At 32.6% G+C, this 25,338-nt stretch overlaps 1 protein-coding gene and 1 long non-coding RNA gene across 6 annotated transcripts in view; one reads left to right on the top strand and one right to left on the bottom strand.

The window, feature by feature from the left end:
- Window positions 1-1,835, top strand: part of LOC128202251 (uncharacterized) — a 413,441-nt gene extending 411,606 nt beyond the window's left edge. For all 5 annotated transcript variants that reach the window (XR_008253673.1, XR_008253676.1, XR_008253677.1 and 2 more), the window contains one exon: window positions 1,553-1,835. This is a non-coding gene — a long non-coding RNA (uncharacterized LOC128202251). The remainder of the gene's footprint in view (window positions 1-1,552) is intronic.
- A 6,576-nt stretch (window positions 1,836-8,411) lies between these two features.
- Window positions 8,412-21,612, bottom strand: LOC113512718 (uncharacterized). The gene is made up of 4 exons (XM_026896634.3): window positions 21,399-21,612; window positions 20,801-20,965; window positions 9,927-10,056; window positions 8,412-8,568 (listed from the first exon to the last, which is right to left on the bottom strand). The coding sequence occupies exons 1-4, from the start codon at window positions 21,483-21,485 to the stop codon at window positions 8,441-8,443; spliced, it is 510 nt and encodes a 169-aa protein (XP_026752435.2). The 5' UTR covers window positions 21,486-21,612; the 3' UTR covers window positions 8,412-8,440.
- Between the last annotated feature and the right edge of the window lie 3,726 nt (window positions 21,613-25,338).

The following is a 25,338-nucleotide window of genomic DNA, read 5'->3' as shown; positions in this document are numbered from 1 at the left end:
TCATGAAACTAGTACAGATGCCAACGAGTTACACTAAGTATTCAGTTTGTCGCAAATAAAAGGAGGTGCATAATTTTTTGATTTGATTATTTTAGAACTTAGAATTTATTTTAGTTTCACTTTTTTACTTTATCCGAGCAGTTCAGTTTGTCGCAAATACAAGGAGGTGCATAATTTTTTGATTTGATTATTTTAGAACTTAGAATTTATTTTAGTTACACTTTTTTACTTTATCTCATATTATTTATTATTAATTTTTATAGACTTAATACTTCTAGATCTACTAGATACTAAACGTATTATTTGGGGATCTAGAGTTTTGCTATATCCCTAAATAATACTTTTATTGCATATACTTATTTTATCATTATATACTTATTATTATTTACCAGAGGGAGACTTTGTACAAATATCGTTTGCTTGGGCACCTCTGTCCCATTCGTGTTCCTACCGTGCAGCAGTTGTGTTTGCATGGCTGTGTTTCGATTTGAAGGGTGGGATATGGCAGTTTACATAGCATAGAGAAATAACACCTGAGAGCTCAGGAATGGTAACGCATAGGGGGTATTATGGGCGAAACAGCATACTCTGTTATGTCCATGGTGCTGCTCGTGTCTATAGGCGACGGTTACCACTTTCCATTAGGCGGACCGTCAGCTTGTTTGCCATTCTAAGTTGCATAAATAAAAAAATATACAAATTCGTAGATCTTCTAAAAACGTCACACATGAGTTCTGCCAACAGTAAACGCTTGGTCACCCGAACCTATTTCAAAATCGCGTGAGCACAAGATAACCACCAAGTATAGACCGTCCGATCCAATTGTAGCTATGAACGAATTCATTTCACAAAACTCATCTTACAGACGACGGGTGACGGGACGCAGAGTTTGTAAACTAGGTGTGGAAGTGGCATTGTGTTTGTATAAAAAAGTATGAATATTAATCTATAGTTAAATACTGTAGATATGAAAGTAACGTTTTCTGCTTATATCACTTGTTTATTAAGTAAAATGATAAGTCCGAATATGATCAAAAGGTACTGTACTTACCACTTGCTTTTTAATCATATATGTAACAAGATAATATATACGTAATATAAATTTAAATATCTATTTTAGTGGAATAAATCTGCCTTATTAAAATTTGCATAGCAATATTTTAAGGTTCTATATCAAAAAGGTAAAAAAATCCCTTAAATTTCTTCAATTGTCTATCAGTTAATTTATACATTCCAAATCCTGATTTTATTATTTTTATATACCTACGTATGACGATAAAAGTTTCCCTGTTTATCTCAGATATTAATGTAAGATTTTAAACAATCGTTCATATAGTATATAGTATGTAACTTTTATCATATAACATTTCTGTTACCATGTTAGTACATAGGATACTTGTACCGATTAATATGAACGAAGCCGCGGAATACAGCTAACAACATATGAAATTATTTAACCGTACTCGGACCTAAGAGAATATACACGGTACCGCAACCCTCCATGTATTAGTAGTAATTTTACAAATAATCACTTATTTTCTTTTCATTCCAGTATCTCTAAATCGTTGGTGGCAACGTCGTCGACGCGTGCCCGGAAGCGTCACGGCCGCGTGAAGACCGGAAATGGGCAGGATGACCGGATCCTATCTCCGTTGCCTACCTGCCGCCATGTTGTGACGTCACCCCGCCTCCCGCACTATCTGATTGTGTATTGTAGATTTCCGAATTGTCGAAATGTATTGCCTTTGTATTTAATATATTGGAATGGAATATGAAATTTTGAGGAATTATAATATTTACTCTTTCACTTATTTTTATTTACATGTTAATAACAATAATGAAATAACATATCTTTTCATAGAAAATCTCTTATTCTTTAAGAAACGATGTCTCATATTTTATTTTAATAGTGACTAAATTTGAATAGGTGTATAGGAAATGTATGAAGAAATCACGCGACCCCAGGCATTTATTTATTTATTTAGGTAATCAACAGCTTATAAAATGAGTTATTGAAGTTTTACATAGATAGCAAAGCAAATAAAAGATTACGTCGTTAGTACATTTATGTGTTGTGAACAACATTATATTTGAGATAATATAAATTACTAAAATACTTCCTTTCTATTAAATTAAATTATGCAACGCTATTCAGTGATATCAGTGACACTGTTCATATCTATAGATGACGGTTGCCACTTTCATTGAGACATACCGGTAGTTTACCATTCTAAGTTAGTAAATATACCAACAGGCATCTCTAGAAGAAACAGTTGAGTTTCTTATTATTTTTTTACCTGAATTTACATTCCAAATTGGGCAGTAGATTAATAAAAAATAGCTATTTAAAAAATGCTTATAGTTAAGTTTACTTGAATAATTTTTTTTTTTATTTATTTAGTAAGAAATCCTATTACAACTGAATTTGCAGAAGCTATAACATCAGCTGGTTATCATTGCGGGAGTATGTAATTGTTGGCAATTTCACGTCTCTATTCAGCTGTGAATAGCAACCATTAGGCTCAGTACTCGACGCCCCTCCCAGCTAATAAGAGCATTTCACTTTACAGGACTCCTTGGTGCCATTTTTAATGCTCACTATTTTTAAATAAAACCAGCCAAGTGCGAGTTTGCTTTAGACACTGTAGGTTCCGCACATTTGGTAATATATTTTTATTAATATTTATTACAAATTAATATATTTTATTACATTTATTATATTGATTTTTTATACAACTTAAAATGGCAAACAAGCTGATAGCCCACCTGATGGAAAGTGGTAACCGTCGCCTATAGACATGAGCAGTACCATGGACATAACAGAGTATACTGTTTCGCCCATGATACCCCCCATGCGTTGCCATTCCTGAGGACTCAGATGTTATTCCTCTGCACCCAGTAAATTCACGCCATATCCCACCCTTCAAACCGAAACACAGTCATGCAAACAACTGCTTTACGGTTGAAACACGAATGGCAAACGAAAGCCTTCCTCTTCTAATAGAGATACTTCCCACACAATAATTCTTTTCTATGGTGAACAATCTCACTTCAACTAGTAAGGAACATTTAGAAACATATTTTGAAACAACAAACCTCTTTTAGAAACATTATATTTTTTTCTTCTGCAATAGCGTTAAGTCAATAATATTTAAACCACTTAGCTATTAACTAATTTATTTAGTATTAAGTACTTGCTGAAATATAACTATTCTACTAAACAAGATAGCACTTGCGGAAGTTTATAGCACTGGTTATTTTATTAGAATAATTTTGTTTAATTCTGCTACCCTTACATTCAAAGATTAACCACCACTATTACTACCAGAAGTTTAACAACTTTCCATCGACAAAGAGGTGAAATACATGTCGCAAAACGTGCGTGAGCAAAATGGCAGTCGGAGATTGATGATTGATATGGAATATTATGGAACTGTTACAGACGGACTTTGAACATTTCCTTTTACTTTTTGATACGAAACCCTAAAAATTTCAGCAGCGCTATTTTACCTGTGAAGTGAACATTGTTCTATAAGTAGTAATATCACTGCGTAATGGTGGTCATTATATAACTAAGTGATCATTATAATAATTAATTTTAGCTTTTGTCATTTGTTAAATATTTTTTAAAATCTTTTCATTGTTTTTCTCTATGAAGACTTTTCCTGGTTTTTAACTGCTCCTCTCTAACTGCGACATATTTTTATTTGTGGTTTGCCTATCTAGAATTACTAAATAATTCAATGCATTATTCGACAAACTTTAAACAACTTAAACGATGTTATTACTTTATCATATTTTGTACTGAAATAAATACATCAAAACCATAATTATCTTTACAAATATTATAAATTTGAAAATACGTTTGTATGATTGTTACTAGTAAGAAGCTTAACAATCCACTATGATAACACGTATTATATGGGAAATGCAATGGACATAGGCAAATTTTTATCCAGGTCGGTGAATATACGAATATAAGAATTAGTAATATTCTACATAATTTTACATTAAATATTAAAATAATTACTACCTACTCTATTTTAACACTTAATTATAGGTGTTTGAATAAAATTAATGCATAAAAAAATTAAATGTATCGGATACTTGAGTTAATACTCGAAGTGTCCGTAAATTCGTCCGCGAGACCAGAGGCTCTACCATCAAATGTTTTCCGAAATTTCGGGGCCGAACGGAACACAATTTATTGTTAAAATTGTACAATATATATTGTTTAAAATTATTTAAAATGTTAAAATATCGTTCCTTTGGACTTTTTTGATAGAATTTATGACGAACAACATATTAAACTCCATTTACTGAACCGATTTCTGTATGAACGAAATCACGAAACTAAGTCCGAAAATTCGGAATTTCCTTTCATGATACATAGATCCCAGAATGTATTGATTAATCGATAAAAAAGTAACCCAAATACGTACCTAAGTGTATTTATATGCCTAATTTCATAACAACTGGTAAAAAAAAACTTTTACATTAATAAAATTAATAAAGATTAAGTAGTTGATAACGTTTGGCTTAATTACTTAAATTGTGTCAGCTAACATCCTTCACAGTAGGGACGGGATACTCAAAGACGTAACCGCCCATCGAGTTTGCGGTTTTCAGGCTTTTCTCATTCGAGTACCAACTGGCGTTTAAATGTCGATACCAACATAATATTTATCGTAAAACACAGCAAATTACTGTAATAACCCTTTTACGAGAATATACCAAGACTAGGTTGAATTGGATGTACTAGTATGTAATTTACCATAAGGTTTTATTATATAATTAGTACGTTGCTATATTTACATTAATTATATTAACATATTTTTATGCGAAGATAAATTCTTAATTACGACAGATCTCAGTAGATCCCAAAAAGTTGACATTTTTTGTTTATATTCCGTTACCTATACATATATAATTTTGTCACTAGTCCAACATATTACTAAACACAGAACGCACTAAAATCCACAGCATCGTCTGTAAGTGATTTTGTTTTATACTTATACGTAGACAGGAATATATCTTACTTTACTTTCTACATGTAGAATCGAGTAAATACTGAAAATAGAATATATTCTTCTTTAATCCGAGAGTGCGCTGACACTACAATCTAAGGTTTCGTTTCCTAAAGAAGTTGAAGTTTAGGAAGTAAAGGTTCAAGAAATAATCATCAAATCCTTATTCATATTATAAATGTGAAAGTGGGTTTGTTTGTTTGTTACTTTATAGCGTCTTAACGGCTTAACCGATCACTATGAAATTTGGTATATATGTACTCTACGGGATGGAGAAGGTTACTTTTTATTCCGATTAGTGAACATACCACAGTCACGTGGGCGAAGTCCCTGGTAAAAGAACTAGCTTTATACATAAATAAAAATAATCCTCCTTCTATAAGACAATTACATGCACGCTTAGTTAATTCATAGACATTCACACACACACACACAAACGTGCGCATTCATGCACTCACATGCACTCGCTCACTTTTCACTTACCCTCTCACCCATACTAGTACATACACGTAGCTTATAATTTTTTTCTAATTTCATTTATATACTTGTATACTCTTACCTTTACAAATCAAGTAAAATAGATGTCCTTGAGTTTGGGAGCCTGGTGATCTGTAAAACGGGTTAACCTAGTACCCACACCAGTCTCTCACAAAGATTGTTTTAAATTGTAACGTATATAGCTGTAAGTTAATGTTTATCAAACACAAGGCATGCCGGGTTGCCTATAAATGTAAGAACAGTAAGATCTAATCTTCCAGTGTATTGTACTAAAATGTTTAGTTGTATCTTATGTTGGTAATCCTATAAATAAATAAGTTTTGTTATGTTGTTATTTTGTGAGTGAAATAAATATATATTTATATTTTACATAGAAAAAAACAAGGCAAATGCTGTTTTGAAATCCTCACCTACCACGTAATTCTTAATATACAGTTTTGACAACTCATATTAATTATCATTATTGATATTGTAAAAACTACCAATCATTAGTAAAATAAGATGTATCAACAGATAGAGCCATATACCTCAATTTTTCTTTCTTTTTTCCATTCCAATTTTTCTACATTCCAATTTCATTTACATTACATTACAATTCCAAATTTTTTTACATTCCAATTTTTCTCTCCAAAATAATAATGATTAAAACCAATTGTACACCTTTAGTACATTTTTTTAGTATGTAATATCCATTATTAGTAATCTCGCCTGCACTATCGGTATGCGCTGCACCTTCTCTACTCGGGTAAGAGAGTAGTATCCGCCAAATTAACAACATATCAATATACAAGTATAACCTAACCTTAAGTTCTCCTGGACCTCCTCGTGATCCCCCATAGAAAAACATTTTACCAGAGGGAGATTTGTACAAAAGTCGATTGCTTGGGTACCTCTGTCCCATTCGTGTTTCTACCGTGAAGCAATTGTGTTTGCATGGCTGTGTTTCGGTTTGAAGGATGGCGTGAATTTACAGGGTACAGAGAAATAATATCCGAGTCCTCAGGAATGGCAACACATGGGGGGTATCATGGGCGAAACAGTATACTCTGTTATGTCCACGGTACTGCTCATGTCTATAGGCGACGGTTACCACTTTCCATCAGGTGGGCCGTCAGCTTGTTTTCCATTCTAAGTTGTATAAAAAAAAACATTGTGCTGAATTCCAGACCAATTCATCACAATGGGCTAACTGGCCTGGCTTTTCATTCTCACCTATCATCCCTCACTGGTGCCTCGCCAGTTTATACCTACCGTTAGCGCAAGCGGGGTTACCATCCCATTAAAATGTGTCAAATGGTATTATGCATAGCTTATCACATCATATAGATACCATTGCCAAATATCGAATATAGTAGCCCAATATTAAATTCGCCAATTACAAGAGATGTTACCATTAAAGTAACCACTACTTTTGCCTGTCATATGCACACCAATTTCATAATATTGGTATGAATATCCCTAACAATGGCCCGGTCTGAGTAAGTCACGACCACGTATCTGGGGGGCATCCACCTGTGTTCCCGCACGTGAAAATATGAAAATATTTCGTTCATCTTAACAATTCAGAGCCATTACCAGAATTGGGCGTGATCAGATGCATTTAAAGACATGCTGCTCAAAAGACTGCTTTTACAAAGTAGCGTATTGTGGACATTGATCAAAATAAGCTCCAATTATGAAACATACGGAACGAAAATTATCACGACAAAAGGACTAGTAACAGGTAATCGGAGTAAATAATATAATGGCATCACATGTGTTGAAGCAATGAAACACAAGCGTTACAGAAATCAAAGATATCTGTACGAATTACTTAAAAACCTTCTTTGTGTCACTTTATACCGATGCAATAATGGGCAACGTTCATTATATTTAAATACACTATCGAAGCCTAGACAATAATAGTGATAATATAAGAGTACCCGAAAAGACTGCGCAGGCTGTAAGACGAAGACGCCAATCACTTCAGTCCTGTCATGACAATGACGCCGTATATGTCCGACATAGAATGAGCTGCCCCTTCCTTTCCCGTGAGTGTCGTAAGCGGCAACTAAAAGAGAGCAAAGGATGGACAGCAGCGTCTCTCTTAAAACATCTCTAAAAGCTTAACTGTGGTTGCCAACTCGCCTGCCCAGCGTGTCAACTACTGGAAAAATTCCCTTTATGGGGAAGGTTAACGGCTGTAATAATAATAATTATTATATTAATATGTATAAGTAATGGTTTTTTTTTTTATGCGACATAAAATAGCAAACAAGCATTTGCTTGTTTAGCGATTAGGTTCACCCAAACGAAAGTGGTAAACGTCGGCTATAGATATGAAAACTACCACTCATATCCGCCTTTAACTATCCACTGCTGAACATGAGCCTCCCCCTTGGGGAATTTTGCCAGTAATTGCCATGCTTGGTAGGCGGATTGGCAACCGCAGTTAGACTTTAAAGATGTTTGAAGAGGGACGCTGCTGCCCATCCTCGACCTTCCCTTAGCCACCTTTTACCGACACCCACGGGAAAAGAAGAGGTGGCCTAGTCTATGCCGGGATGACACGGTCATCTACATTACATACACGAACAGTACTATTGATATCACATAAAACATTACGATGTGCATGGAATCCCTCATGCGTTCGTGCCATTCCAGAGGATTAAGTTGTTAACAATATAGATATTCATAATTTGTTGCAATTTCTATGTAATTAAATATACATCTAATATTTTTTTTATTATAATTGAAATATCATCAACAGATCATCATTGCAAAAATTAAATTCATAGCAATAGAAAATGTTGGTGAATATTGAGAGAGATTTTATATGCAACAACAATTTGGCAGCCGACCTGATGTAAAATGGTAACCGTTTGATTTCTAATAAAAAGAATAAAATATTTTTATAATATTTATTTATAAATAACTCATAATAAAGTATCTCTGTCAGGAACATCGACGACGTCAGGTGACGCTGACTCAAGGTCGTTCTTGGTTTGTTTCTCCAACTTCAGAATTTCACTTCTCACTAATACGATGACGTAGCATTGCATCACTAAATATGTAAAAACAAATATTCAGTATGTTATTCGTCCGTATAATATTTTGTTTTTATAGATTATTTAGATTTATTTATTTATTTATTAAAATAACTTTATGACCAAAATAAAATAAGGTACAAAAGGCGGATTTAATGCTAGTAGCATTCTCTACCAGTCAACTTTTGGGACGAACAGAAAATCAAGAACGCGGTACTTTATTATTGGAATAGGTAAAGAAAATAGCAATATTATATAATATATAAAAAATAATGATTAGCTACTATTGTTATAATGAGTTCTTAGACTCTTTTTTTGAACATGAATCTATTTGAAAGTTCTCGGATACCTTCAAATTTAACTAGGCAAGTAGAATATATTATTATTTAAATAGACTTGATAACTATATTTATAAATATTTACATATTTTTTTTTATGCAACTTAGAATGGCAAACAAGCTGACGGCCCACCTGATGGAAAGTGGTAGCCGTCGCCTATAGACATGAGCAGTACCATGGACATAACAGAGTATACTGTTTCGCTCATGATACCCCCCATGCGTTGCCATTCCTGAGGACTCAGGTGTTATTCCTCTGTACCCAGTAAATTCACGCCATATCCCACCCTTCAAACCGAAACACAGCCATGCAAACACAACTGCTTCACGGTTGAAACACGAATGGAACAGAGGTACCCAAGCAATCGACTTTTGTACAAAGTCTCCCTCTGGTAAAATGGTATAAAAATGGTATATAAAATATATGGTATATGGAAGTGAGTTTGGTTTATTTTCTATAAGTTTAATAGTTTTTGCGTGAAATAATCATAAACATCCATCCATCGTTACAAAGTTTTGCATTTATTATTTTAACAAGATACTATAAACAATGGTACAAGAAAGAAATAACTTACTGGAGATTACATTTCTTCACTTGAAATCTAACAAAAATATAGTGAACAGTAATAATGACAGTTAACATTTACACATCTAAATTAGGGTAGACCAGAATTAAATAATTAAAATCTCAAAAAACTATTTTCGACATTCCACGAGTTGAAAAGACTAAATCTTAGAAACAAGTTATTAAATCATAATAAAAGATGAAAACTTCGAAGTCGAAAATGGTGAGGTTATGTTACTAGGTGAATTAATAAATTGTGGTTAAAAACAATATGTCACATTTTGTTTTTCAAACAATTTCAACAAAGTTATGCGTACATTTCTATAGACATATCACAAGGGACTATATATAGAACCACGGGTGCCACGATTTTTATTCCTTTGAGGGTGAAGCCTACAAATTTTGTTCATTTAGCAGGTAATAAATAACTCACGTTAATATTTTTAGTATTACACTATTATGATTAATTTACCAATGGCGGAGAATGTAACGCAGGCCTCCAAAGTTTGTAGCCTCGATAGCAAGATGAACGTTGGTATCAGCGTAGCTAGCACACTGGCTATGCCATAAAAATTGTACAATCTGAACATTGTTGCGTCTTTCTAGAAATAAAAAAAAAATATTCATATTACCACGTATCTAATCTATTACTAATATACGAATACACACTAATTTTAAATTTCTATTGCTAAGAAATAATATGCATTTCACCAAACTTTTTAAATTATTTCAATCGAAGTAATAATTCCCATATGAACAATGAATAAAAAGAAATCACTTTGACTGTTTATTATAATGTAATTGTATACAATGATGTGTTATAAGTTGTATTTTTGATAAAAATGTTATATTTATGCTCTTGCATTGTGACGGTTCGCCTATAGTACAATAGGTTTAATACCATAAGTACATAGAAAAGAAACAGGGGTTCCTATGGGTGACCGCTGCGAAAGCTGAACTATTTAATATAAACAAACTTTAAAGTCAAGGTTCACAATAGTATACAGAGAAGACGTTACCATATATGAAATATTGACACAGAAGGGAAACTCCTTTGATGTGTTTCCAAAGTGTAGTGGATGTCACAAGAAAATTAAATAAATTAAACAAAAATATATTATATTTTATATATAACCAAATTATAGTTTACCTTTTTATCATCAGGTGTAAAAAAGATACATACAACACAGTTTAATAAGGTTTATGAGAGCCTTTAAAGTTTTATAAATTCGATAATCAATTTAATATAAAATACCAAAATACGTTAACATATAATTAAATTGAATTTAAAGAAAAGTTCAGTTCGAATAATAGGCTAAATCTGATTATTGAAATATCTACCCTTCGGTGACATAATCTATGACGTTATTAGAGAAAGAATAGAAAAAAAAAGAAAAAGGAGCCGGCAGATCGGCGGGCGCGCGGGAGTCGCTTTTTAGGAATTGCGCAGAAAAAAGAAAAAAGAAAAAGAAATGGACGGCAAATGGCGGGGAGTCGTGTTTTAGGGATTGCGCAATAAAATAAAAAAATAACTGGGATATAGATCTAGGAGGGACTGGATCGATGAAGGGGTTTGAGATCTTAGTGTATCACTATCGATTAAGTGTGTGAAATTAATCAATAGAAGACTGGAGAATCCGGTGAGCTTGTTCCATTTATTACTACGTAGTTAGATTTTTGACTGTGATCACAGGCAAAGTCTATACTTAATATTTTTCCCAACAACTATTAAAATACGTATTTAGTCGAGTCCATATACCTTTAGGTAATGCGTATATCGTTAAATGCAATCACATTTGAACAAAGTTTACATCAATATAATTTACGTACTTACGTTATTCTACTCATATAAAAAATCCAATTATATGGTCGTTTGATAGAACTTCATCAATTTGATTCAATGTTCTAATTGTTCAGTTTTGGAAAATATTTATTAAATCAGCTATTAACCTATTATAATATTAACTAGTTTCATATCTAGTTATTATAAAGTATTTATTTATTGAGGATAATAGACTAAAGTGACTATGGTCTAGTCTCATTGCTGGGGAAACAACCATTGATGAGAGAGAGGGGTTATTGAGTGACGACTCTGTAAATGCAAATGCGGTGTGGGCTACCTCCATTGTTTGGAGTGACTGTTTTATGTGTATTGTGGGGCCGTTCCTTGTGTCAGTCGGTGGAAATTGCCTGTGTTCAGTCGTGGGTTGGTGATGGTTGAGACGATGATGATGATGAAATATTTGTATTTATTACACTATTACAGTGTTGGTTTGGAATATCTGTTCATACTTAACGCTTCATGGTGAAGTGTTTTTATACCATTACTCGGTCGACCAGATTAATGATTCTTAGTCTATATTTGATTATCCATGACTACATGTGGGGATTTGTTTTACACCAGATGTACAAAGAGACAGCTTAACTGTTGCAAGTGATATTATGTGAATGTAATACTTTTAATACATTATTAATTGTGTTACTAGATAAATTCATGTGACTGTGGGGTGTTTATGGTAAACAAGCCTGTATTGGTTAAATAGATATTTTGTCTTGATTTATTATAAACTTTAATATTGATTTTGTTGTAGTAAGCAAGCTGATAATAACAATTCTGTGTGTATTACTGATAACTAATAATATTTAATTATGCTGATATTATAGGTGTGGATTTATTTCCTCATGGTAATAAAAGTACTAAAAGATTCTCTGACTATAGTTATTCTTAACTAGGTATGAGGTACAGTATAAAATTAGTACTAAATGACAAGTATGAGTTGTGTATTTTACTCATATTTAGAAAGGAAGTTGTCCTGGCGATAAGGTTTGTATGTGTGTTGTTTGTTCATGTTATATTGACTAGACAAGTTCAGACAGGGTTAATATTAGTGAATATTTACTGGATTTATATTTAATATACATGTTTTGAATATTTTATGGGAATAGTATGGATATATACAAGTAGTAAAATATAATATTAGTATTTTATAAATTTAATTATTGAGTTATATGTTTATGTCGGACTGTATCCAAAGAGATATGATCCTATTAATATCAAGTTAGGACAATTGCTTTAAATATTAATAAAGCAAACACTGACACTAATTATTCACTTCTTTAATAAATTTACATTAGAGGTTAGGAATCAAATAGATAGCATATTGGGAAATCTTCACCACACATATATTTGAGGAATGTTCTTGATAATTAGTACTGTATGTATATATTATTGCAAGTACAATTGCAATAAGAATGTTAAACTTCTAATCTTCTGTTCATTCTTGAATTTGAAAGTAAGCTTGGCTACTGATATGAATATAAAACTGCAGCATTACTGGATACTATTAATTATTTCTGGTGTAAACCATGATTATTTATGTCACTGATAATTTAGTTGTATATTACGGTTGATATATGATGATTTTATATTTAATTATATTAAACAAATACAAATAAACAAACTGGCTAGTATTTGTTACGTTGACAGTTGTGATAGATAATCAAAATTCAATTTTTTTTTTTTTTTTTTTTTTTTTTTTTTTTTTTTTTTTTTTTTTTTTTTTTTTTTTTTTTTTTTTTTTTTTTTTTTGTGGCGTTCACCCCGATATTAGGGTATTTTGCCAAGAACAAAACGGGGAAACGATAATAGTAATAAAAATACCTAACACAAACGAATTTAGAAAGGATAAGGATTAGGTCTAGGATATTTATAGGATATGAAACATATACTTGTACATATGAGAATATACTTATAAATATATAGGAAAAGCAATTGATGCAACTATAAATGTATTCATGTAATATAACTAAATCTTAATATTGTTATCATATATATATGAAGATAGTATTTTATAGATAATAGGATCATTGGAAGAAAGTAGAGTAAGAATAGAAGTTGGGAATGGAACACGGATGGATCGGAGATGATTAAAAAGGGAGGTGTGGTCAAATTTAGAACATGAGAAGAATATATGATTCAAGTCCGCCACTTCAGCACCGCAATTACACGACGAACTTTGTACAATACCAAGCTTGTATAAATGAGAAGGTGTGCATACGTGACCTAGACGCATACGAGTTATAATAGTTGTTGCGGTCTTTCCAAGCTTTAATTTACAAAACCATGGTTTGAAAGGAATATCGGGTTGTATAAGGCGATAAAATCTTCCTTTTATTGTACTTGTTTTTTCCCAATATTCCTTCCAGGCATACCTTAAATATATTTTTGGGAGACAAGCTAGGTCACTACAGTAATTATGATACGGATACATATCACCACAAGTTACAGCCTCTCTTGCAATAAGGTCAGCTTTGTCATTGCCGCTAATACCACTGTGTCCTGGTAACCAGGCAAAAGAAACGGAATAACCTCTCAACATGCAAAGATAAAGACTTTGTCTTATGTCACAAATAATGGGATAAACTGGTTTTGATTTAAACGGATATTTGGCTAGAGCTTGCAAAGAGCTCATAGAGTCAGTGAAAACTATTGCCTTATGTAATTTCATTAAAAGTATATATTCTACAGCTTTTAAAATACCATAACATTCCCCGGTAAAAACTGAAGACTCCGGTGGAAGTTTAATTTTTTGAACGATATTAAATTGTGAATGAAACACACCCACACCTACACAACCGCTATTGTCTGGTTTTGATGCATCAGTAAAGATGTAGTGCCATTCATTCCATTCAATGTCAGTTATAAACATAAATTTGGCATTCAATTCTGAATCATTTTTTAATAACCCAAAATCATATTTAATATTAGGAGATAAAACTAAAGATTGATATGAGCATTTATAAATGGGAAAACAGGACGATGTAAAAGTGGGAGATTCTATGGATTTATATTTTTCATAACTTTGTATTAAACATGGAGGTTTTTTATGTTTCCAATAAGATGAAGACGAAATAAAGATATGTAGTTGAGATAACTTTTGAATAAGCGGATGATCAGATAATTGTAAACAACGAAAAAAGAAGCGATCAGATAGATATTGTCTTCTTAAAACCAAAGGTGGATCACCGACTTCGAGCTGTAAAGCATTGATTGGACTTGATTTCATTGCTCCAGAGATAATCCTCAAGGCCTTTGATTGAATTAAATCCAATTTCTTAAAAGCAAATGAACTTCCTGGAGCTAACAAAAAAGTTCCATAATCAATGACACTCCTTATAAGACCATTATAAGCAAGTTTTAGTGAAACGGGATGTGCTCCCCACCAAACTCCAGCAAGGCACCTAAGAATGTTGAGGTTACGCTCACATTTCGTAGAAATATAATTACAGTGGGACAGACCTGTTAATTTATTATCTAGCACGATACCTAAAAATTTAATTTCAGTCTTTATAGGAATGTATGAGTTATCATAAAGCACCTTAATTTGTTGCGGTGATCTCATTCTTGAAAACAAAACTACACTACTCTTGGTTACAGAAAGATTAAGACCATTTGCATCTAACCACGTTTTTAACAAATCTAATGAATCAGATAATTTGGCAGAAGCAGATTCTATGGACTTCGCAATAAAATATAATAAAAGATCATCAGCATATTGTAAAATTTTGACGGATTTATCAAGGAATAATTCTAGATCGTATGTGTATATGTTAAATAAGATTGGACTGAGAACAGATCCTTGTGGAAGGCCTTTCCATACTGTTCTAGATAATTTGGTATCTTCATCTAGATCCATATGTATTGTTCTTTCTGATAAAATATTAATAATGAAATTAGAAAGCATTACCGGTACATTTAAAGCTTGTAATTTAGTTTTTAAAATAGAAATTATTACATTATCATAGGCAGAATTTATATCTAAAAAGGCTGAGAGGATTGACAAATTTTGTGAGAAAGCTATATGAATATCTGAAATAAGAACGCTCACATTATCTAAGGTGCTCTTACCTTTCCTAAAACCAAACTGGTTCGGGGATAGTAAGTTATTACTTTCTAAAAACCATTCTAGACGGTTCTTCACTAAATGTTCAGCTAGCTTTAGTAAGACAGAGGAAAGTGCAACAGGACGGTATGAAGATGGTTCAGAAGGTGGTTTATGAGGCTTTAGAAATGGTATAATAATCTGAGACTTCCATGAAGTAGGTATATTTCCCGAAATAATTATGGAATTAATTATATTTAAAAAGTAAATTAATGTCGCATCGCTAGCATTTTTAAAAAAGGAATACGGTATACCGTCTTCTCCCGGTGCAGAGTCTTTAATACAAGCTAGAACACCTTTAAGTTCTACAAGAGTAAAAGGAGACTCAAGTTCGGATAATTCGTCAGAGACGGATAGAGAAATATTGTAAAGGCATTCCGGCACATAACTAGGAGCAAGGCGATCTAAAAATTTATTCGCTAAAGTTAAATCGAGTGCAGAACGTGATGTATGATCACTGAAGGCAGATCTGAATCTTTTAATATTATTCCAAACGACTGATGAATTAACTTCTGGACAGATAGAAGAACAAAATCTTCTCCAGCCTTCTAATTTCTTTTTTTTCAGTAGTTTTCGAGTAGAACGTGAAACTGCGGTGTAAATTTCAAAATTTTCTGGTGTCATGTAATTATTATAATTTTTTTCAGCCTCTTTACGATTTTTAATTGCTTCCGTACAATCTTTGTCCCACCAAGGTGGCGAGGGAATTTTCCCTGAAGCACTATTTTTAACAGGAAATAATAAATCAGCAACCTCCTTCATATTTATCATCAAGTCATTACAACATTGATGTTCATTTCCATGGTAAACAATAGGTAACTCCGATATTTTATTATCTAAATATTGTTTGTAAATATTCCAGTCTACATTTGATAAATTATATTTAAGCCGAGGACCACTCTTTCGACTTGAGGGAATGGAAATTGGAAAAGAAAGAATGAGGGGAAAGTGATCGCTTCCGAAAGTAGAGGAATGAGGATACCACGACAGTGAAGAAGCTAAATCAGAAGAACATATTGAAATGTCAGGAGCACTAAACCCTTCATTCGGTGCAGTTCTACGTGTTGGTACATCTGAGTTAATAATACATAAGTTGTAAGTGTCAATTATCGTCAGGAGTTTTCCACCATAAAAATTAGAAGTAGAACTGCCCCACGATTGGTGTTGAGCATTAAAATCGCCCATTACGAGAAAAGGTTTAGGTAAAATTGAAAATAATTGTTCTAGTTGTGAATATATTTGGCATGTAGGATCAGGAATATATAAAGTAACAAAACAGATACCATTTATAATTATAGCAGCTGCATTAATGCCGCTATATACAGGAAGCGAAAAAGAAGAAAAAGGAAGGGAGTTTTTGACCAATATGGCAACACCGCCATATCCGTCAGCTCTATCATCACGGAGACTTGTAAAGCCTGAAATCCTAAAAGGATATCCTGGCTTTAACCAAGTCTCTTGGAGAGCTATTATAAAAGGATTATATTTATTAATCAAATAAAATAAGTCTGATTTCTTGTTTGTTATGCTACGACAGTTCCACTGAATTATTAGGACTTTGTAATCCATTGTGAGAAGTTAATAATTGAGAAAATACATTGTAAATGGCATCGTTGGACGGTGGTAAAGTTGTTTGTATCATCTTCGATTGCGATAACACTTTAATAAGCATGAGAATAATATCAAATATGGATTGATTATTGTCAATATTATTTGATGATAATGCACAACCATTAGAGGGAGCAGGAATATTATATTCCTTAACTATGGCTTCATGGGCAGAACGATCATATCCTTGTTGTGCTTTTTGAGGAGAGCGTGGTTTAAGTGTAACTGTTTTTTTATGTGATGATTGAATATGTGGTAATGATGATTTCTCTTTGAGGAAAGAAGATTGAAAATGAGATTTATTGGACGGAGATGATGATGTTAATACATCTGAATATAGTTTAGAAGTGGGAGGATGAAATTTTGATGCTTCAGCATAAGAAACACAACTGTGGGCCATTGTTTCTTTAATGGCTTTCTGACGTGCATATTCAGGACATTTCTTACTAATTGCTGAATGAGAACCATTACACAAGATACAAGAAACATTTTCCTCATCTACTTCACATTTATCACCTGTATGATTTTGCCTGCATTTATAACACCGAGGATTTGAACGACACTGCATCTTGACATGTCCGAACCTACAGCAGTTATAGCATTGGATAGTGGGGTAAATGTACAAATCTACAGTTAATGATGTGTAAAACATAAATACTCTTTTTGGTAATATTTGTCCATCAAAAGTAATAACAATGGTTTCAGTATTAATAAAACTTGGTTGTCCTTCATTAATGGTCTTTTTCTTAATTCTTCTGGTTTTTAGAATTCTCCCACAACCTATAGGTACTGATATATTTTGGATTACTTCCTCTTCTGTCCAATCTTTAGGAATACCCCTCACAATTCCCATACGGGTTACATGGAAAGAAGGTATAAATGCCTTAAAATTATGTGTTTCTAAGTGACTATTATTTAAAAATGCATTTGCATTTTCAAAATTTGAGAAAGAAAGCGATAAACGGTTTCTTCCTATTCTTTTGAGGCTACCATTCACTATATTATTTATCTTATTAGTGTGTAAAAAGCGACCAAATGCAATAGGATGTAATGTAGTGTTATCATTAGGATGTGTTTCATTTTTTTGTACATGAACGACATAAGGAGCTACATCCTCGGCATTGTACAAAGTTCTGCTTAAAGTACTGGGTGGAGAAGCAGGTTTAACAGACTCGGTATTATTTACAACTGGTATTGATACTAGAGTTTGATTCTCATCCTCAATACATTGACAATCACTATCTTTAATTTTAGATTCGAGACCTTTGGTGTGCCTCCTTCGTTTTTTATTGCAATGTTTGCAAATGCGACGTTCGCCACGTACTCGCTTACGTTTAGAACTTGCAACGCTAGAACCATCTGTGTCCATACTAGATTCACCCAATATATCAAAACTATTATTAAATGGGATAGTTATATTTGCAGACACCTGGGGGTTGTCCCCCCAGGGTCTATAGGTGGATCCATAATGTCTAATTAATATAGGTAATTTACTTACCAATATTTACAGCAACAAACACTATTACTACAAAATATACAATTATATATACAATCTAATACACAATATATAAATAAAACTAATCCTTATATAATTAAAAATAAAATTAATTTAAAGAAGATCAAAAAACACTCCCGCTTTTTTAAACGTTTCCCGCGCTTTTTCAAAATTCAATTCAATACATCAATACGTCATTCAATACGTCATTAATGTGACAGATGTCAAACAAAAGGAGATTATACACGTTATGATTCTATATCTAAGTCTATAGAAAATTTATATAATTTTCTGTTATTTTATAATAACTGTAGGGGAAATATTGGAATTATTTATATGAGAAATTTTACTTAAATGATATGATAATTATTTAAAGACCTAATTTCTTAGGGATTTAATCATAATGATTTAAACACTAAAACACTTGTTTATCTGAGAAATCCTCTTAGTAAATAGGTTTACTAAGACACTAAAAGGAAGTAGATATAGTATAACTATAGTACAGCTACAATAATTGTATGGGACTTACTGTCCTTTCTATACAAATATATATTTAATCTATATTTTTCACATTATAATTATGCAATATATTGCCTCTACTACTACAACATACACAAATAGGACTTATTGTCCTTCTATATATACCTATATATAATAATTGACCTGGCACTTTAATGTGTAATTTATCAGTACTTATGACAACAACCAATTAGGACTTATAGTCCTCTCTATAAAGCTACATAATTATTTAATCTGATTATTTCACAATGTGAGTAATCAAACCTCTACAAATATTACAAAAGATCTCTATTACTCTCAACTCAATAATAGCTTGTTGGACTTAGTGTCCTCAAACTTATAGAAAACCCAACTGGTTATTTCACGAGACGTTGTTAACTTGTGATTAATCAGTGTCTTTTAAAGGACTTATAGTTCCTTTAGATATATCTCTCTGAATAAATAATTGGTTAATTCACAATGTGGTTAATCAACAATAATATTATATATAATTGACTGGACTTATAGTTCATTCAATAGCACTCATTACTTTTAGTAGCTCTCGACCTATGGGTTGGACTACTCATTCTTAGGCTCCGGCCTAATCAACAGATTTAACTTGAACCTTGAGTATTCTTGGTATTGAGTGAATAATATTAAATTGACAATGCTATGTTATGATATAGCAATTATCAACATTATATGGCTTGGCCAATTCCAGGGTGTGGAAGGTATCCCCTATCACACAAATCTTCATCTCTATCGGACTGTCTTCACAGGTGATCTCTAATGTCACATTATAGGGCCGAAGGGTTATGTCCCAACAAAGTAAGTTCTGGTGTCTGGGTGATCTCGCTTCTTGGTCTGATCTCTTGTGGAGCCGAAGGGAAACCCCCATTGAGTAAGCTCGTAACAGGGTGACGCTGGGAAACAGTTTCGTACTGTTAGTGGGTGATCTCTATGTCGCCATATAGGACTGAAAGGGTCATCGCCCATGAGTAAGCTCTCGTGTCAGAGTGATCCTGGGATTTCAGTTCCGATCCTTTTGCCTCTGGCAAACACCAATTTATACTGGAAGCATCGTGGGGCTGGTGGAGCCACTGTAATGTTGAAGTAAATGTACTTATGTTTGGTTTGGAACTGAGAATACTCATGCCCTTATTACCATCAGAGTGCATTAATAAATAGTAATACCCTTCCCTACCTTTCAGGAGGAAGAGTTATAGATAGTTGGAAAGTCTTCCACTGGTCCGGGCGTGTGAGGGGCCCGACCGCTCCCCCATTTTTTTATTACAATTATTCTGTAATTTAATATTAAATTAACAACTTCCTAGTTGCACGAATAATGAGTATAATTCATTAATTATTCTTAATCCTTAAAGCTTTATCAATTATCTTTATTATTTAACTCCTATCATATACCAATTAAAGAACCTTTTGGTTATTACACACACAACGGTTCCTACATTACTAGACGATCACACATTTATTTATCTGGCCAAATGATCAAGTGTTCTACTATAAGATCTGTTCAATATTAAGTGTTTATTGTAAGGATTTATATGATCCATAGGATGTTTGGGGTGTATAAGACAATATAGGTATGGGTTATATTGAGGGTGTTAGGCCATTCTTTAGGGTAGGTTTTCATTAGATTTTCATAGATTTCATTAGGTAAAGCCTTCGTAGGCTTTTCTTAGGCTTTGTAGGTTTTCCATGTGTAGCTTAGTTTAGAGGGTAGTTATTATATAAGGGGTTCACATAAGGGGGGGACCATCACAGCATTAATGACGTGAAAATTACCTGACATCCAGCTACAAGCAGCAATATGTTCAGTATCACAGCCATTCCTAAGATACTAAAGAGTACCGTTGAAGTCACCACCTCTAAAGATGAGCCATTAGTTATAGTAGACTTCCGTAGTTCAGTTGTAACAAACAGACAGGCTGTCGCGAACAGTGTTAGAAGCTGAAAATGTAGTAGAAAAAATAAACATTGTTATTCCACTTTGAAGTAATTATCAATATTACTGACAACGGACCTTATTAAGTTGAACTCCCTACGGACTTCCATAAAAGTCCTCGTGGTTACCTAATTGTTAATAACTTCATTACGATGTGCCAACTGACTTCGTTTATTCTCGCCTATTATCCCTTACATACAGTTCGCTAACATATACCAATACAGTTACTATTATTTCATCCATAATACTCACAGGTAGTAGAACAGTGTAAAAATCAGTTAATAAGCAAATAAAGTACCTAAAAATAGTAACAATCTAGGACAATTATACATACTACATGTGCAATTAGTACACTCCTCAATATACGAATAGGTATACTTACCTATTTAAATATTTCTTATTTACTAGTAATATGATATGCTGCTTTTAAGAACTTACGATATTTATACATCCAAATATTATAATTCCTTTTCTCAGCGGCAAACAAAAGCAGCATCTTTTCACTTCAGGTAATTTCATGTGCATCCTAATTTGTATGAATTAAACCTTAATTTAACAATTATTAGGTATTTTAATACACACGAGATGTCTCAATCCTCCTGTACATCAGAATAAACAATGACGCTTGCATCTACTTAGCAGTACTTGCAGTCTAACTTTTATCATATGTATATAAATGAATATATAAAGATGATAGTGAGTTTGTTTATGTTTTATAAAAAGATATGAATTTATTCTCAAAGTTATTAAAATTTATTCTTTCTACTGCCTAGGTAATGTGATATTTTTTTTCTTTTATATATGTGGTATCTAACAATAATTATTTATGCAGTGTTTCTAATATACCTATAGAGGGGGAAAGGAATTGTTAGTAATGGAGACTGAGAATCCCATTGCTAGCAATATATCCAACCAGGTCGACCTCCTCGCGATTCTCCCTGGAAACTATCATGGGTAATTCCTGATGAATTCATCATGATGAGCTAACTGGCCTGTTTTCATTCTCATCTATCACCCTTCACTGGTGCTCCGCCAGCGTATCCGTTAGCGCAGGCGGGGTTACCATATCATTTACACCCATAAAAAAAATATACCTATATCACCTTACCAAAATATCTCTGTGACTATTGTTGATAAACCTAAATAGATAAATAGTATTATATTATTTAATGATTGAAGTATGGGCAGTAGCGTCCTTCTTAAAACGTCACCAAAAACTTACTGGGTTGCTAAACTTGGCGGTTACTACCAAAACCCTCCAATAGGTAGAGACCTATATACAGCAGTAAGTATATATTTAACGGCTGATATTATCTGTGCCACTGACAACTGGGATCATACATAATAAGAATCGCCTATAGACAATATCGACTTATGTTACGATGGCAGATAATGTTCACAAGTATATCGTATTTTTGCTATGGCAGTCCACATATTTACTTTTATCAATACACCGACTTTCTGGTCCTTTTCATCCAAACATAATAAAGTACACTTTGCTGTTTGCGATTATAATAAAAATACTTTTTGATTACTGGATCCAAGTGGTACCCGCCCATACAGATGAATCAAACAGAACTCTACTACATTAAGTAGTAAGTTATCTGCAAAAATAATACTACCCCAAATAATATCAGACTGGAAAGATAATCATGAATCATTACAAAATAATTAGAGAAAAAAGTAAATATGCTGCCATCTTCTTTTATATACACAACATACTTATCTTATTAATATAATGATATTATAACTAGACGATGTCTGCTCATGGAAGATATTTAAGAAAATTTACATGAGAGGTCATAAAAGTAAAATATCATCATGACATAAAAGTAACAGAAACCAAAACATTCTGCATAAATTTTGTATGTCTCTCTATCTGTCTGTCTGTTTGTCTATATGTTTGCACCGATATCAAGCAAAAACTATTGCACCGATTTGGATGTGATTTTCACAGACATATACGTATTTCTAAGACGTATTTCTTAAAATCTGATATATGTTTTATCTTATGGCAATAAATTATTTCAAAAGTGTCCTATAATTATATTGTTATGTTTCATATATTGTGAATACTAAGGGAACGAATTAGGAAACTGTCAAGCTCCCTTCGTTGGTAAATATAATAAATCAATAATAAATAAATCTTGATACACCATCTAGAAGCAGTACATTTAATTAGTTTATCCACTTTTGAAATCCACGCGAACGAAGTAACATGCAAAAAGCTATTGTTTAAATAAAACCAAACTGAATTGCTAGTTTATTAAGTACGAGTATATAAACAGAATAAATCATTATTGAAAAAATATTCAGATAACATATTGTGCAGTGGTTCACTGACACGTTTGGTAAACAATAATTTCAATGTTATGTAGTGCATTGACACTGAATGTAATGACAAATTTAATAAATATGACCATTCGTATATTCTATATTCGGTGTATTATTTGCACGCTATTCAATTGTATGTAATTAGGCACCTACCTATTATAAAGTAACGATAAATATTACCATAATCCATTTCATTTTAATATATCATTATAATTGAATTTGCAAACAGAAGACACGCAGTAATGTGTGTAAACAATTTAGTATTGAAGTCTATAGGTATATATCGGTTTCTGAAATAAAACTCTTATAATATAATAAAAAAAAGCACATTAGACTCATTTTATTATAGGATTCCTCAACTGTTTTTAAAGTTTTAATCATTAGAAACTTCTATATTCAAAAACTAAGTTTTTTTTTTTATACTTAGATTAGCAAACAAGCTGACGATGTGATACCTGGTAAAAAGCGATAATCGTCAGCTATAGACATGAACATCACAGTATTCTGTAATGCCCATGGTACACCTCATGTGTGACATTCCTGGGGACTAAGGTGTTATGCCTCTGGAACCTATAATTTCACTGTCATATCCCACACTTCACACGAAAACATAGTCAGGCAAGCACAACTGCTTTACGATAGTTATACAAGTGGGATGGAAAATTCCCATACAGAGCAATCTGCACAAATTCTCTCTCTGGTAATACAAAGTAAGACATAATTGCAAACATTTAATGAATATTGACATATTTATAATTATTTCCCCGGAGGTGGGGGACATACACAGTAAAAGAGATAAAAGAATGAAAAAAAAAAGAAAAGTAACAAAAAAAAAACAAAAGCAAAATATATAAATTAACAATTTCCATCTTTCATGCGTATGCCATAATAACACAAAATGGTCACAACTCAGTTTATTGCTTTGCTCTCAAAAGAGCAAAACACTGATAGTCTGATGTGCCCGAGAGCCAGTCGCGAAATTCCTTAATAAATTTCTAAAAAAAAAATTCTAATAGAACTATTACCTGATTTATTTATTATTCAAATTTTTATTGAGCAAATTCTCTGACAAACAGCAATCTTGACTACAATATGTGCAGGCGCTAGCAAGTGGTTTGGGCAGAAGGAACAACAATTTCTGAAAATTATAAAACTTAAATTCTCTTATGGGGAAGGCTTATGTTCAGCAGTGGACAGGTCACAGCTGATACGATATGGTGGAACAAAATATGTTAATATTTTAAAACTGAAATCTATTTGTTCCTACTCAAAGCGCTTTAAAATCCACCGCACAGATTTCATTTATGATTTTAAATAAATATATTAATAATATATCTGCCAACTCATAACAAGAGTTACATAGGTACTTATTTTTGGAATTACAGTATTCATTTATGTATGAAATTACTTTTCAATCTTTCTTTCTTCTTAGGTTCTTAATTTGATTGTAATTTCTTTTTATGTTCGATACGTCATGACTCCATCAGTTCTATGTCAATTTGAAAAATTATTTTCTTTATCTCAAAGAAGATTCTTACAGATTGTTCCCATAAAAATGTTATCAAAATCAATCGGTCCAGTAGATTAATTTATGATTAAAATAACCGATTTTTTTTTTGTGGGACACAATCTTTAATTATCTGCAAACCAATACCTGTTAATGGTGAAAATAGAATGGTAGCCCCTATAGGTCTGTGCTATACCAGCATTTAATGGGTTGATTGATAACAAAAAATACAAGATCCAAATTAAAAAATATGAACGTTGAACCAAAATTAGTAATCAGTTCACTACGTTTATTTTATGCAACTTAGTTTAAACATAGTCGCCCATTATAATGCATTGCCAATCCTGAGCACGAGTATGTACACTTCGTATACTTTTTCAATTGTTTAACTTTATCAAACGATTATTCAATGAAATAACATTACCTACCTCTCAACTGCAAGTCTAGTTTACGAGTTAATGATTCGTTTATTGGCAGTTATTACATAATTGAGCCACACAGTGCGACCCTCGGCAGACTCATAGCGATTATCCCCCT

Source organism: Galleria mellonella, unplaced genomic scaffold, assembly GCF_026898425.1.
Source record: "Galleria mellonella isolate WM207_F2 unplaced genomic scaffold, CSIRO_AGI_GalMel_v1 utg83, whole genome shotgun sequence".
Lineage (NCBI taxonomy): Eukaryota > Metazoa > Arthropoda > Insecta > Lepidoptera > Pyralidae > Galleria > Galleria mellonella.
The sequence above is the reverse complement of the archived record's forward strand: the minus strand, read 5'-3'. Positions and strand labels throughout refer to the sequence as shown.

Excerpts from the sequence above, each read along its gene's own strand:
- LOC113512718 (XM_026896634.3), bottom strand. The coding sequence starts at position 21,485 with ATGCACATGAAATTACCTGAAGTGAAAAGATGCTGCTTTTGTTTGCCG. Across the intron at positions 10,057-20,800 it reads TGCTTGTAGCTGGATGTCAG|AAAGACGCAACAATGTTCAG; the intron begins GTAATTTTCACG and ends TTTTATTTCTAG. Across the intron at positions 8,569-9,926 it reads CGTTACATTCTCCGCCATTG|TGATGCAATGCTACGTCATC; the intron begins GTAAATTAATCA and ends TTACATATTTAG.